This window comes from Etheostoma spectabile, chromosome 9 (genome assembly GCF_008692095.1).
Source record: "Etheostoma spectabile isolate EspeVRDwgs_2016 chromosome 9, UIUC_Espe_1.0, whole genome shotgun sequence".
Taxonomy (NCBI): Eukaryota; Metazoa; Chordata; class Actinopteri; order Perciformes; family Percidae; genus Etheostoma; species Etheostoma spectabile.
Window position 1 is genome coordinate 3,247,490 of NC_045741.1, and position 13,612 is coordinate 3,261,101.

The 13,612-nt window shown below is 41.6% G+C and overlaps 2 protein-coding genes across 6 annotated transcripts in view; one reads left to right on the plus strand and one right to left on the minus strand.

The window, feature by feature from the left end:
- Positions 1 to 9,293, minus strand: part of si:dkey-183n20.15 (RING-HC_RNF170 domain-containing protein) — a 10,564-nt gene extending 1,271 nt beyond the window's left edge. The window contains exons 1-6 of one of the 5 annotated variants that reach the window (XM_032525354.1): positions 9,172 to 9,293; positions 4,580 to 4,688; positions 3,741 to 3,855; positions 3,157 to 3,262; positions 459 to 532; positions 258 to 368 (exon numbers count right to left, since the gene is read on the minus strand). In XM_032525354.1, coding sequence (XP_032381245.1) covers positions 258 to 368; positions 459 to 532; positions 3,157 to 3,262; positions 3,741 to 3,855; positions 4,580 to 4,608 — 435 coding nt within the window. In that variant the 5' untranslated portion in view covers positions 4,609 to 4,688; positions 9,172 to 9,293. Of the gene's footprint in view, positions 1 to 257; positions 369 to 458; positions 533 to 3,156; positions 3,263 to 3,740; positions 3,856 to 4,579; positions 4,962 to 7,377; positions 7,487 to 8,848; positions 8,861 to 9,171 lie in introns of those variants that run through there. The other 4 variants (XM_032525358.1, XM_032525357.1, XM_032525359.1 and 1 more) reach the window with 4 other exon arrangements.
- The window catches only part of hook1 (hook microtubule-tethering protein 1), a gene marked incomplete at its 3' end in the record, with an annotated part of 12,651 nt that continues 7,517 nt past the window's right edge, over positions 8,479 to 13,612 (plus strand). Inside the window, 7 exon segments of the mRNA XM_032525351.1 lie at positions 8,479 to 8,751; positions 10,507 to 10,592; positions 10,996 to 11,068; positions 11,628 to 11,678; positions 11,850 to 11,982; positions 12,299 to 12,366; positions 12,612 to 12,674. Of these exon segments, the coding sequence (XP_032381242.1) occupies positions 8,707 to 8,751; positions 10,507 to 10,592; positions 10,996 to 11,068; positions 11,628 to 11,678; positions 11,850 to 11,982; positions 12,299 to 12,366; positions 12,612 to 12,674 (519 nt within the window). The 5' untranslated portion in view covers positions 8,479 to 8,706.

Genomic DNA, 13,612 nt, shown 5'->3' on the forward strand with positions numbered 1-13,612 from the left:
CATTGTCTGGCACTAGTTGTTGTACAGGGCAATAAATCCTCAAGGTTGTATAAGTGGTATTCATGTTACTAAACCTATTAACAGAGGAAACTGTGGAGAAATTCTCATATTCTCCATGATCTAATGTTACATTCAAGGTTGTAAAAGACAGTTGCACCACCTGATACATTGCAGACAGGTAAAGGGTGGAGAATAAGGGCAAAACTACTGTAGAAAGCCTTTAAGAATAGTTTCTAATAAGGTCAGTGAGTACTGACCCTTCGCGGGGCTCCAGAATAACGTTTGTTGTAGTCTGTGATTTCCCCAAGAACTTCCTTCGACTGGCGGTCCAACCGACTCTCGTTAAATAGGTTGCACAGCACGCTGACCTTGTAAATCAGAAACAGGTTATTCCATGTTCACGCTCATTCTGAACTGACTGTTCAGACTGTGCTTTGATGGGATCATGCATACGGTACCTTCTGTCTGCAGAGAGGGCAGCTTATTGCATCCAACCAGGACCCATGTCTCCAGTAGGTGATCAGACAGGGAGCTGCAGCATCAAACACATAAACCAATACTTTTACATCTAACAGTGAACAGTTTAAACCATAATGCCAGAGTGAAATGTAACTGAGTACATTTACTCAAGTACTGAACTTAAAGGTCCCATGACATGGTGCTCTTTGGATGCTTTTATATAGACCTTAGTGGTCCCCTATTACTGTATCTGAAGTCTCTTTTACATAGACCTTAGTGGTCCCCTAATAACATATCTGGAGTCTCTTTCCCAAAATTCAGCCTTGGTACAGAATTACAGCCACTGGAGCCAGTCCCACAATGAGCTTTCCTTAGTATGTGTCATTTATGAGTCTGTAGATTTTGAGGAGGAGAGAGGGGGGGGCCTTGACCATCTGCCACTTTGCTTGTTTGAAAGCCACAATGTCTCTCTCTCATGGGTGGGCCAAATTCTCTGGACGGGCAAAGCAGAGAAAGGGGAGGTAACCTTGCTCCTTATGACCTCATAAGGGGCAAGATTCCAGATTGGCCCATCTGAGCTTTCATTTTCTCAAAGGCAGAGCAGGATACCCAGGGCTCGGTTTACACCTGTCACCATTTCTAGTCACTTTGGGACCATAGGCAGGCTGGGGGAACTCAAATTAATGTTAAAAAACCTCATAAAGTGAAATTTTCAGGCCATGAGACCTTTGAGTACACATGTGAGGTACTTGTTGTCTTTCCTTTTCATGTCCCTTTCCACATCTACTCCACTACATTTCAGAGAGAAATATTATACTTTTTACTCTACTACATTAATTTGACAGCTTTAGTTGCTAGATATTTTACAAATTAAGATGTGTGCACACAAAACACATGTACTTTATACAATGCTTTATTAAAAATAAAACTACCCAACAATATAGCCTACTATAACAGGCCTACAAGCTCAGCTGAAATGATTAGCTGACTAGACAATTAGTTGATTGACAGAACGGTTTTGATTGTTTCCAGTTTCTAAAATGTGAGGATTATTCTGCTTTGAGTTGCCTACTTTTACTTTTAATACTTTAATTTACCTGATGGTTCTTACATTCAATGCAGGACTTTTACTATTAAATAACTAATAGTATTTTCACAGTGTGGTATTACTACTTATACTTAAGTAAAGGATCTGCGTACTTCTTTCTCCACTGAATAATGCATCATTCTAGCATTATTTATTTACCTCTGTTGATAATAACAGACAGAACCATAGAAAAGGCTCTGGGTAAGACACAGGTAAGTGGGGGGGCAGGTACAGTACCCCGCCCACTGTTCTAGGTGTCTACACATGCGCATTGAAAGCAAAAACAAGGTGGGTGCGTGGGTGGGTGATACATATGAAGTGGGGGGTCTGGGTGTCCTCCCCAAGGTAATTTTGAGCATCAAGACTTAATTTCCTGCATTCTGATACATTTTGTGGTAAATTAATGGAGTTTACTTTTTAATTTATGTCAAGTAAATTACAAAATTCTCCAGGTAACAATAGAAAAATTAAAATTGAATGGAATATAATGCAGTAAGGGAAGGGGGATTTTGCATCTGACTACAATTTACCACAATGTCCAGTTCATTTGATTAGTATGAACTGGGCACAACCTCTTATCTTTTCCCCAAGGAGCACATTGTGCTCCTTAGTTGAAAAACTTAGGAGTGACTTAGGCTATATAAGGTAACTGCTATTACTGCTGTAGTTCATTTGTATATTAATACATTAGTGTTATGATTCACAAACCATTAAATGTAATGTTTTCTAAAAAACAATCCAGTTAAATCAGTGCCAGCTGCATGTGCTGCTATGCAGCCGTGAGGCTGGCTGCTCTTGTCACACCCACATACAATGGTTCCATGGTTAATGTGCTGGAATATAAATATCTATATGTCTAAAAAAAGCACTTGCTTTATAACCCTGATCTTATTCACTCAACCTTGAGATATTTTCAGACTCTAACAGCCTTAACATTTTCTTTTATTTTTGCTGTTCTGTCATTCATGATAGCCCCATCTTAGAAATGTAATCATTTGAGCATGCTTTCTTTGCCCTAGATGTGACTAAGTTGTGAGTAAGTCAGATACATTTTTTTCTTTGTTCCACTTTTTTAATCTTTCTTTTATAAAACTTTAAACTCTTGTGTATGAAATGTGCTATATGTATAAATATAGGGCTGCCTTACCTCTCCTAATATTTTGGTGTCAGGTGTAGTAGAAACATTAGACTATCTAATACATTTTTATCTCAACTCAATACAATGCGATGATGATGTAAAACGATCAGATATGAATTTGAACTTCAAGGCTTGAATTGGATTTGAAGTTCACCTTTGCACAACTGTTTGGTGAAGAAGAATTTGTCAATTGAGAGAGGCAGAGTTGGGAAACCATGGCAACAGTTAATTATTGAAAGTCAAAGAGACATGCCTCAACGCTCCAGACACACTGATGCTCCACTGATCAGCCAATGAACGAAACAATATAAACATGATGCAACAGGTGAGCAAGTGTGAGAGTACTAACAATGAATGAATCCAGTCTCATAGATGAAGGAGTAAACTAATACATGAATGAAAGAACAAATCTTGTCTGCTCTGATATTTGTGTGTCAGCCTGGGTTTTTTGAGTGTGTGTTGAATCTCGTACCACAGAACAAATGGCCGCAGTTTGTCTGGACTGGGAAGCTGGCCGTCTGCAAGCAGACTGGACAATGCCAGTCTCGGCTTGTAGATGGACATGGCTGTGTAGATTCCTAAAGAGATGAGAAGGGAAGAGAAGCACAAAGAGACAAAAGTTAGAAGACGAGAGGTAGGAAACCGGAAGATGGAAATAGGAAAAATGGAAAAAAGGATGAAGAAGGAAATATGAGGAAGAAAAAAAGTTTAACATTCCTGACACTCTCTTTCATAGAAGTTCAAAGAATTCTAATAGCCACATTGTGAAGCTATTATTACGCCAAGGGGATTTCTGATTAAGCCAATTCTGGAATAAGACATTTGGGTGGCAGCAACTCTCTCCACCAGACTGTAACACTAATAAAAGAAAAAAAATCATTAAACAGGAGTGCCTTACATAATATTTAAACTACGAAAATCTCAGACATTGAAAAAGGCAAATACAGAAATAACAACAACTCAAGACTGAAGAACCTGCAAAACATCAACTTCACTTTTGTGCCTACTGTGTGTGTGTGTGTGTGTGTGTGTGTGTGTGTGAAACTACAGTGTCACCTTGTAGCGGCTCATTAACGTTGATGCTGAATGCCCGGGCGGGCACAGCAGCAGAGATGTGGGTGACCCGAGGTGGCCATGACCAACCGGACCTTCAGAGAGGAGATGGTCCAGTCTGCAACGTGATGCAACATGGCGACATTGATAAACACGGTGTAAATACTGCATATCTGCTAGTGAGGAGATACTGACACAGACATAACCATTTTGAGATAAGGTATTTTGCACTCAGCTCTTTTCTATTTGGGGATGATGACAGATGCTGAGGCTCTGACATAGACAGATTAGATGCTATGTTACATCAACAAGGACTGTCATATGCCCAAAGGATTCCAAAGCAGAACCTGTATTCTTTTGTAAAAGAAATAAGTAAAAAAAATAATATTTTTGATGAAACGTTAAAACTATCATTGTCAGAAATAATGTAAATAGTCATATAAAACCCAGGCAGCACCTTAAACAACCTTAGTATCCCAATCTGGTTTATGTCATCAGATTACATTCACAGGGATTACAGTTATCAGTTTATAAAAACAATTATTGAAACAGATAGGTAGATCAATAATACTTGCCATTTATGTATCATACATGCAAACACTTCACATGATCAAACATGTTTCTTTTTTTATGGTTTGCTTTGGTCTAAAACTTGTTAATGTCATGTGTTTTGGAGCTCTTAAACACAGTGATCAAAAAACAATTCCACATGTCATATTACACTGTTTCGAATCTAGTTGATTATACTGTAGATCAGATGGAAATTTTCCCTTAAACCATATTAGAAGTAAAGTTATAGTATACAAACCCTTCAATTCTGCCAAAAGTATGAGGAGACTCACCTGGACTGAGAGCTGTGGTAGGGGTGCATGGTTCGATAGAGCTAGAAACAGCAGCTGACAAGTAGTCACAGTCCCTTAGAAGGAAGTGAAGTGCTGCCTAGCAGCATCACTGTACAAAATAAATTGGAGTTGCCTGTCAATGATCAACTACAACCTCCAATGTCAGCTGATCTTTGTGTCTTCCTGCTTTAAGGGAGCAGAAATGCAGTCAGATCAATAAAGCAGTGGTTTGTACACAGTCGCGCAATAGACAATAGATTGTGATCATCAATGTACTTGTTTGCGTAGTCAAATCATTACATCTAAAAAAGAATGAAAAAGAAAAGCCACCTCCTTCAGTCTGCTCAGAGGAAAAGTTTTTGGTTATTTGACTTGCCACCAGATCAAAGCCACGCTGTGTTTAAGTAGGTTAGAGCTGACCTCGCCAATCATTTACCCACAGTTTACTCTGACAACAGCCCTGCTTCACATAATCCCACTCTTGCCATAAACCATTGGTTGTGAAATGCATGCGTATGTCCTTGACATTAACACTGTTCTACACTACGGGTCATGGAGAGGCACCTCAGCATTAGATAATGAACCCAGCAGCAAAAAGAAGGACTCGCATAGATCCACTGTGGTATATGTGCAATCATCATCTTCATCTTCATCTACTTATCCAGTATTGGATCGCGGGGGCAGCAGCTCCAGCAGGGGACCCCAAACTTCCCTTTCCACAGTTACTAGGCCAGGTTGGAGATGTAATCCCTCCACCTAGTCCTGGGTTTTCCCCGAGGCCTCCTCCCAGCTGGACGTGCCTGGAACACCTCCCTAGGGAGGCGCCCAGGAGGGATCCTTACCAGATGCCCAAACCACCTCAGCTAGCTCCTTCCGATGCGAAGGAGCAGCGGCTCTACTCCGAGCTCCTCACGGATGACTGAGCTTCTAACCCTATCTCTAAGGGAGACGCCAGCCCCCCTCCTGAGGAAACCCATTTCGGCCGCTTGTACCCTTGATCTCGTTCTTTCAGTCATGACCCAGACTTCATGACCATAGGTGAGGGTAGGAACGAAAACTGACCGGTAGATCGAGAGCTTTGCCTTCTGGCTCAGCTCTCTTTTTGTCACAACGGTGCCATAAATTGAATGTAATCCCGCACCCGCTGCGCCGATTCTCCACTCCATGGTCCCCTCACTTGCAAACAAGACCCCAAGGAATTTAAACTCCTTCACTTGGGGTAAGGACGTATTCCCTACCTGAGGAACTCCATCGGTTTCCTGCTGAGAACCATGGCCTCAGATTTAGAGGCGCTGATCCTCATCCCAGCCGCTTCACTCTTGGCTGCGAACCGATCCAGTGAGTGTTGAAGGTCACAGGCCGATGATGTCTTCAGGACCACATTGTCTCTAAAAAGCAGCAATGAGATCACCAGCCCACTGAACTGCAACCCCTCCCCACTACCTCAATATCCTGTCCATAAATACTACAAACAGGATTGGTGACAAAGTGCAGCACTGGCGGAGGCTAACCCTCACATGAAACGAGTCTGACTAGAACCTGGACACAGCTCTCGCTTTGGTCATACAGAGATTAGATGGCCCTGAGAAGGGACCCCCTCACCCCATACTCCCGCAGCACCTCCCACAGAATCTCCCGGGGGACCAAGTCATACGCCTTCTCCAGATCCACAAAACACATATAGACTGGTTGGGCATACTCCCAGGCTCCCTCCAGGATCCTTGCAAGAGGGAAGATCTGATCCGTTGTTCCATGACCAGGACGGAATCCGGATTGTTGCTCTTCAACCAAAGGTTTGACTGTTGGCCGAACCCTCCTTTCTAGCACCTTGGAGTAGACTTTACCAGGGAGACTGAGAAGTGTGGACCCCTGTAATTGGCACACATCCTCTGGTCCCCCTTTTTGAAGAGGGAAACTACCACCTTGGTCTGCCACTCCTTAGGAGTCAAGACAGCTCCTTCACACCCAGAGCTCTCAGCAGTTTTGGACGGATCTCATAAATCCCTGGGGCTTTTCCACTGTAGAGTTGTTTAACTACTTTAGCAACTTCAAACATGGCAATTGACCACAATCCCACATCATCCTCCAGCTCTGCCTCTACCATAGAGGAGTTGGTGAACGGTTTTCCAGAAGCACCTTGGTGGGGACCGAAAGTCCTTCTCTATGTCTTCTCCGAACTTCTCCCACACCCGCTGCTTTGCCTCTTTCACGGCAGAGGCTGCAGCCCTTTGGGCCCTTCAGTACCTTGCAACTGCCTCTGGATACCTCCAGGATAGCATATCCCGGAAAGACTCCTTCTTCAGTTGGACGGCTTCCCTGACCACCTGTGTCCACCAGGGTGTTCGTGGGCCTGCTTGAGGCATCTAAGACCCTAAGACCACAGCTCCCCGCCCTAGCTTCAGCAATGGAAACTTTGAACACTGTCCACTCAGATTCAATTCCCCCAGCTTCCACAGGGATGCACAAAAAGCTCCGCCGGAGGTGTGAGTTGAAGTCTGTCAGACAGGGGCCTCCTCCTCCTCCTGTATTCTGCAATTTGCAGCTAATACCATACCAATACCAATATTGACTTAAAGTAAGAGTGCAGCAATAAAGTAGCAAATAAAATGACAAAAATCAATGTGCTTCGATTAAAAAAAACTCTTTTTCTGTATCTGACAGTGAGTGAAGATGTGATAATCTTCACATAACTCACCATGTCAAATATTTGCACAGGCCCAGGGAATCCAGGTCATTTAAAAATAGTCAGTGTGGGTCAGGGTCTCAGTGATCAAGAGAGAACAAATAGAGGTGCTCACCTCCTGACAGTTAAATACAGCCCAGAGGACGCCCCTGCGGGCCACTTGGGTAAAGTCCAGTCTCATGCCACACACACCCTGATTTCAGAGTTGTGTGACATGTCAGCATGAGCACGTAGTGGTTTGCCCTAAAGAGTGATGTAAACAGTTCATCATGTAAATCTTTTTCTACAAGCTCTGTTTGAAGTTTTCCATACTGTGGCTATGAGAGCGTGTGACACATGTGAGATCAGTTATCTTGGCGTGACTAAAAGCAGTCAGTATTTATAACACACTGTAGCCTTTGAATTATAGTAACACACACCCTCATGTGAGATATAGTGGATCCCGTAAGAAGATTTATTGCACATTATGAGAAATGATTCAGAGAATGCTGGTATGCTGCCGAACTTTTAGGGTGATAAGAGAACATACTTTTTTATATTTCTAGTTAATATATAGCCTATAGAATAAAGGCTAAAATGGATTAACATTCCATTTGTGTTCAACTTCAAGCAATACTGGCAAAACTGGCTGTGCGTTATTTACTTTTGGTATTAGGTTGACGTTTAAGTAGTTTTTAGTGTGAGCAAAACAAATTTTCTTGAAAATTATAACTTGATTTTTGCTGTTTATGTAACTTTTTGGGGTGTTTGTCGTGCATTTTTTGCACAATTAAGTAGCCTCAAATTTATTTATATGATTTTGGTTTCCATACTATATGTTTATCTTTCGCAATTGTGTAGTTTGTCTATCATGACTTTGTTAACTAAATGTGGGATGACAACCTCACTGGGAAGACAAGTCCTACGTACTGACCTATTTGACAGCAGATGGAATGGTGTAAACCACCAAAATAGTCACTTTCATGAAATCCGATTTAATCATACACGTTTGACTATGTTCCATAGCGTTTTATAGGATTTCCTCAACATTACATGTCCATCAGTAAGCCTTTGAAAATTACACAGATCATAAATGTTTTGATTGTGGCCAGATAATAGGGGCGTACGTTTATCACACATAACGCTCAGTGATTGGCTACAGCGCAGTTTACCAGCTGTCAATCGTCAGAGATCCCAATACTGATTGGATGCGGCTTGCATCTCCCTCACTTCTTCTCCACTCGAGCCGGCAATGGGAAAACGCCAAGAAGCTGCGCCATTTGCGATTTCTCGTACATCTTACGTTATTTTATGGCGGAACAGCCGTCGTGGCTCTCTAGTATACGCAATTGTCGTTAGAGAGCTACCTCTCTTTGCACCAGGTGAGGTCAAATGCAGAGGTAAGGACCGTAAGGGCTTTGACAGGTGGAGGAACATACTTAAGTTTTGAGCTAAAAAAGAACAAATGGACGACAATAACACGTTACTGACCGAGAGCCTCGTAATATGGGTGAGTTTTTATTTTAATTTTAATTGTTTTTTATTTTAGCGTTATGGGAGTGTGTAGCCTGATACAAGGAAACCATGGAGGAAGCGATTTGGTTTACCTGTACGTAGGTGGTGGGGGTGTCAGCAAAAACACTATATAGCCAAGAGAACATTAGGTAAATATGAACGAGAGCAGATGGTCGTGAGTAAGCTAGACTAACCGCACACCTTTGTTACGAAAATAAGCTGCGGTTGCAGCTGCTATTCATTCCATAGGCAGAGTCTCTGCAGCAACAGTGTCAGTCCACCGGTAACGTTAGCTACGACATGTAGCTAGCTAGCTAGCTAAGTGAGCAGCACGAAGCAGGCACTGCAGGCTAATAAACAATGCTAAAGTTACCAGTTAAAGTCACAAAGATAACAAGGTCCTTAAGTTAGTTACCTTCCCGGATGTAAGTATTAGCCTACTAACTAATCCAATTAGCTAAACAGGAGATATTTGTGGAATGTCGCTATTTTTTTAACCTTATAACTCATCAAATGTAACCAAAGACTATGCCATCATTTAGCTAGCGTTGCTGCACCTGTTCCTCTTCATGAAGTGAATCCACGGTTTGTCTTATTTTAATAATCGGCTAATTAGTTCTCGTGCCAGTTTCATCTGACATCTTAATCCTACGACTACATCTAAGCCCCATCAGTTATCTTGTTGAACATTGCTGTTTTACAACTAGCTAATAACAGGTTAGATTAATCTAGCCTAGGTTTTATTATAAAAAAAAAAAGAAAAAAAATAGGGAACACAAAGTTTAGGTCCCAGCAGTGGTCAAAGAAGTATTTACGTCTTTTATTTAAGGAAAATAACATAAATTCTACTTTGTAAAAATGCTCTGTTACAACTACTGTATTTAAAATGTTACCTAAATAAAAGTACAAAGTCTCAGCTTAAACATGTACGTTAAGTATCAACAGTAAGTACTTATTATGCAAAATGGCTCATAACAGACAGAAATATATTACCAGAATATAAATAATGATTCATTCATGTGTACCACTAATGTTGGAGCTGGTGAAGATGGTGCTGGTTTCAGCCATGTTCTAAAATACTGGTTAGCCTAATAAATAACAATGAATTCAAAGTTATTTATGTATATTTTGTATTATTATTAGTATTTTTGAATCCCAAAAGAAACCGTTTAATTAATATGGTAGAGGAGTAATAATTACAATATCTACATTCAACATGTAGTAGTAGAAGTATAAAGTAGCATAAAATGGAAATATCCGAGTACCTCATAATTGTACAGGATTTGAGTAAATGTACTTGATTACATTCCACCTCTGGAAATCAGACACATAGCTTCCAAAGTTGTCCCCAAAGAGTGGACTTCATTTTAATGCTAGCTGTCAATATTTTCAAGGTGTCTCATTTAAAACTAAACTAAAACTTTCAGTAGTTAATGGGAGTGAATCTCAACAGTAAGGTGTGTACAGGGCAACACAGTTGTACAGAACTTGTTTGAGAAACAGGATGTTAGCCAAGATCAATTCTTGAATTATTCATATCTTCACCTCTCTCCTTTAATTATTCTTCCCTCTTTCTTGTTTGGATGTGAGCCAGCACATCTGCAGTGTTGTGAAGAATCTCTCCACTGATAGCCTGGATATTGCAGTGTGCTTCAGCATATCACCACCTCCTTAACCATGTTTTGTTCCCTATACTCTCCATGGATTGTTGGCCAGACCTCATAATGATGCTTTGTTTTGTGCCTCTCAGCTGCAGACCTTCAACACTCCTGCACCTTGCAGAACAGTGGAGGAGCTGACCACTGGAGCGGCAATATCACAAGCACTGCATCAAATGTGAGCGCACACACACACACACACACACACACACACACACACACATACACACAAGCACAAGCGCACACACACACACACACACACACACACCTAACTTTCGGCTGTTTTGGGGATACAGCTACGGTAGAAAGAAATGCATGTTGTGTTAAGTAAGAGTGGTGAGACTTTCCAAAGAAAAACTACTTCTGAGTTGCTTTTTACATTGCTGTTACTCTACACCTACCATAAAAGAATACTCCTGTCTTCTAGAAATTATTAAAATGTTACTAGCAAACATAAAAGAAGGATGAGGAAAGCAAACCACAACATTCAATAATATCTAGAATAATCTGACATTGAACGGCACACAATTGACTGGGAAGTGATGTGTAGATGAAGTGTTGTTCCCCTGTGTGTGCTGCAGAGACCCAGCGTGGTTCACTGATGGATGGCTGGGTCGGATCAAAACAGATGTTGAGGATAACTGGAGACTGAAGGTACATAGCAGTGGTGTCTTCCCCAATCCCTATCTGTCATCTCTGACTTTTCTCTTCATGTCTCCCCCCCCCCCACTGTGTGCTAAACCCTACTGTTTGCTTCAACCCTGCCAAACAGTCCTTAACACTGACCTCCTGCCTGTCCCACGGGTGTTGCTCCTGACTTAGCCCGCACGCTGACCCCACACTCTGACTCCTCTGGTGAAATGTGTACATGTACTGTATGTTGGTCCATATATGTTGGCTATATGTTATGTTTGGTGGTTTAGAAATAAAAATGCATGCCCTCCTCTGTTTGGCGGTCATTTCCCTGTTGCTGTCCGCTCCCAAAAGACCTCCTTCACATAACCCATTTTGACATGAAACGCACAGGTGTAAATACTAACGTGAATAGCGGTAATTCCCTTTTCCCCTTTTAGTCAAAATATCTGGTGTGAAAAAGACATATTTTCACTTTAACTTAATGTTTGAAGTACATCTCTGTTGTCAGTGTATCCCCTTGGTCCCCGCTTTGACTATAAACTAAGTTTCTAATGTGGAATCTTGTATGTGATCTCAGATGAACAACCTGAAGAAGATCCTTCAGATGGTGATTGATTATTATAATGAGGTAGGTTGTGGTCATGTACACAATAGCCTCCTTGTGTTTGCACAGTTATTGGATGATTTGAAGAAACACCATGCTGTATGTGAGACAAAACTCTGTCTCTGCAAGTGTTTACAGGTGGAGCTTTTAAAATCAGTGCAGTTCACTTACTGTAATCTGTCTCTATACCATCAGGTCTTGGCCCAGGAAATCTCTGACTTCCCCTTGCCAGATCTGTCCCTGGTGGCAGAGCATTCACACTCCGTGGAGCTGGGGAGGCTGCTGCAGCTCGTATTGGGCTGTGCTGTCAGATGTGAGCGTAAACAAGGTATATACCTGCTTCTTTGTTGCACACAATTTGTGTACACAAATTAGACACAAACTGACAACCACAGTATATAGGTGCTGTTCAGAGTAGATACGAAGGGAACTGTTCATCCAAATCCTATTAAGGGAAGGGCTGTTGGCTAAACAATGTTTAATTATTGCCAAGCCTCTGACAAAGACAGAGCCCATCGGGCAGCCTGGCTGAAAAATCAATGGCAGCAGTGTTACATTTGAAAGTGGGACACAAGTGCTGAAAAATAATAAACCATGTAGTCAATGTGTGTAGTTTATGAATCTCTCTCTCATTCTATTGACAGAATACATTCAGATCATCATGACCTTGGAGGAGTCTGTCCAGCATGTTGTCATGACAGCCATCCAGGAGGTCAGTCCATCTTAGTACCAAGTGTCTCCCTCACTCAGATTAGACATGTAAAAGATATTCATAAAAGCTTGGCAGTTGTACATTTTTGAGTAACTCAATCCTAAGTGTCTTAAAGGGCCTTCAACAGCAGTAGTTGTTGAGGGAGGGAAGAGGGTATGCTTTGTTCGGGTAAAATAGGTTGAGGCTTTGCAGCTATTCAAATGAGTCTGTGTGAGCCATTAACCCAGTGACATTTTCCTCTTCAGCTCATGAGTAAAGAGATCATGGCCCCGTTTGGAGCAGAACTGTCTGGGGACTTGGAACAGCAGGTAAGTGTTCTTACCACCGAGATTCACAACTGGGAACATTTTCTACCGTCAAAAAAGACAAACCAAAAACTACACAACAGGACATTATCCAGCCGGAATGTGATTTGAAATTTGGGGAGAAATTAACAACATTGGCAGCCAAGATTACAGCCTTCCCTGACGTTAGCAGGTGGCAACATTGGTAAGCACTGCAGTACTGTGCCTGCCTGGAGCAGAGCACCATAATTAGAAAACCGGCTCGTTATGACATGATATGCAGCCGAGAGTAGAACAAACGGTTCAGAACAGCTGGAAATCCAGAGGTTTGGACCCACAGGGATTTCTTTCTTTTTTTAATCCGTTTACCACCTCATTTAAAGCTTTGGCCAAACTTAACATGAACATCGGCAATGTTGTGTGTGTGTGTGTGTGTGTGTGTGTGTGTGTGTGTGTGTGTGTGTGTGTGTGTGTGTGTGTGTGTGTGTGTGTGTGTGTGAGTGAGTGATCACAGAAAATACTGAAAAGCATAAGTCTTTCAGTCTGTATATCATCATAATATTTTAAATAGCTTATTTTGTCTCACCAACAGTCAAAAAGCCTAGATGTGTTTATTTTATTATGAAATGAAGAAAGGCAAGTCAATTTTCACTTGGTCTCTTTGAGAGGCAGACCGCAAATTACTGAAAAATTTAACTTTCGTTCAAAATATTTTAACTTTTCCAACTTATCCTTATCACCTTTGGCAGACAGCTAGCATCACAGCTAAAGTTAACATTGGCATTTCAAAGGAGTCACTCCAACATCGAGCAGCTCATCACTTAGGCGTTTATTCTTCTGGATCTGTTGACCACAGTGCAGAGATGAGTCCTGTGTAACAGGCTTGACATTGGATAAAAATGAAACATGACGAGCCATGAAGAGGAAGTGATGTTTACAGGAGGGTTTGAAAGCCGTAGACC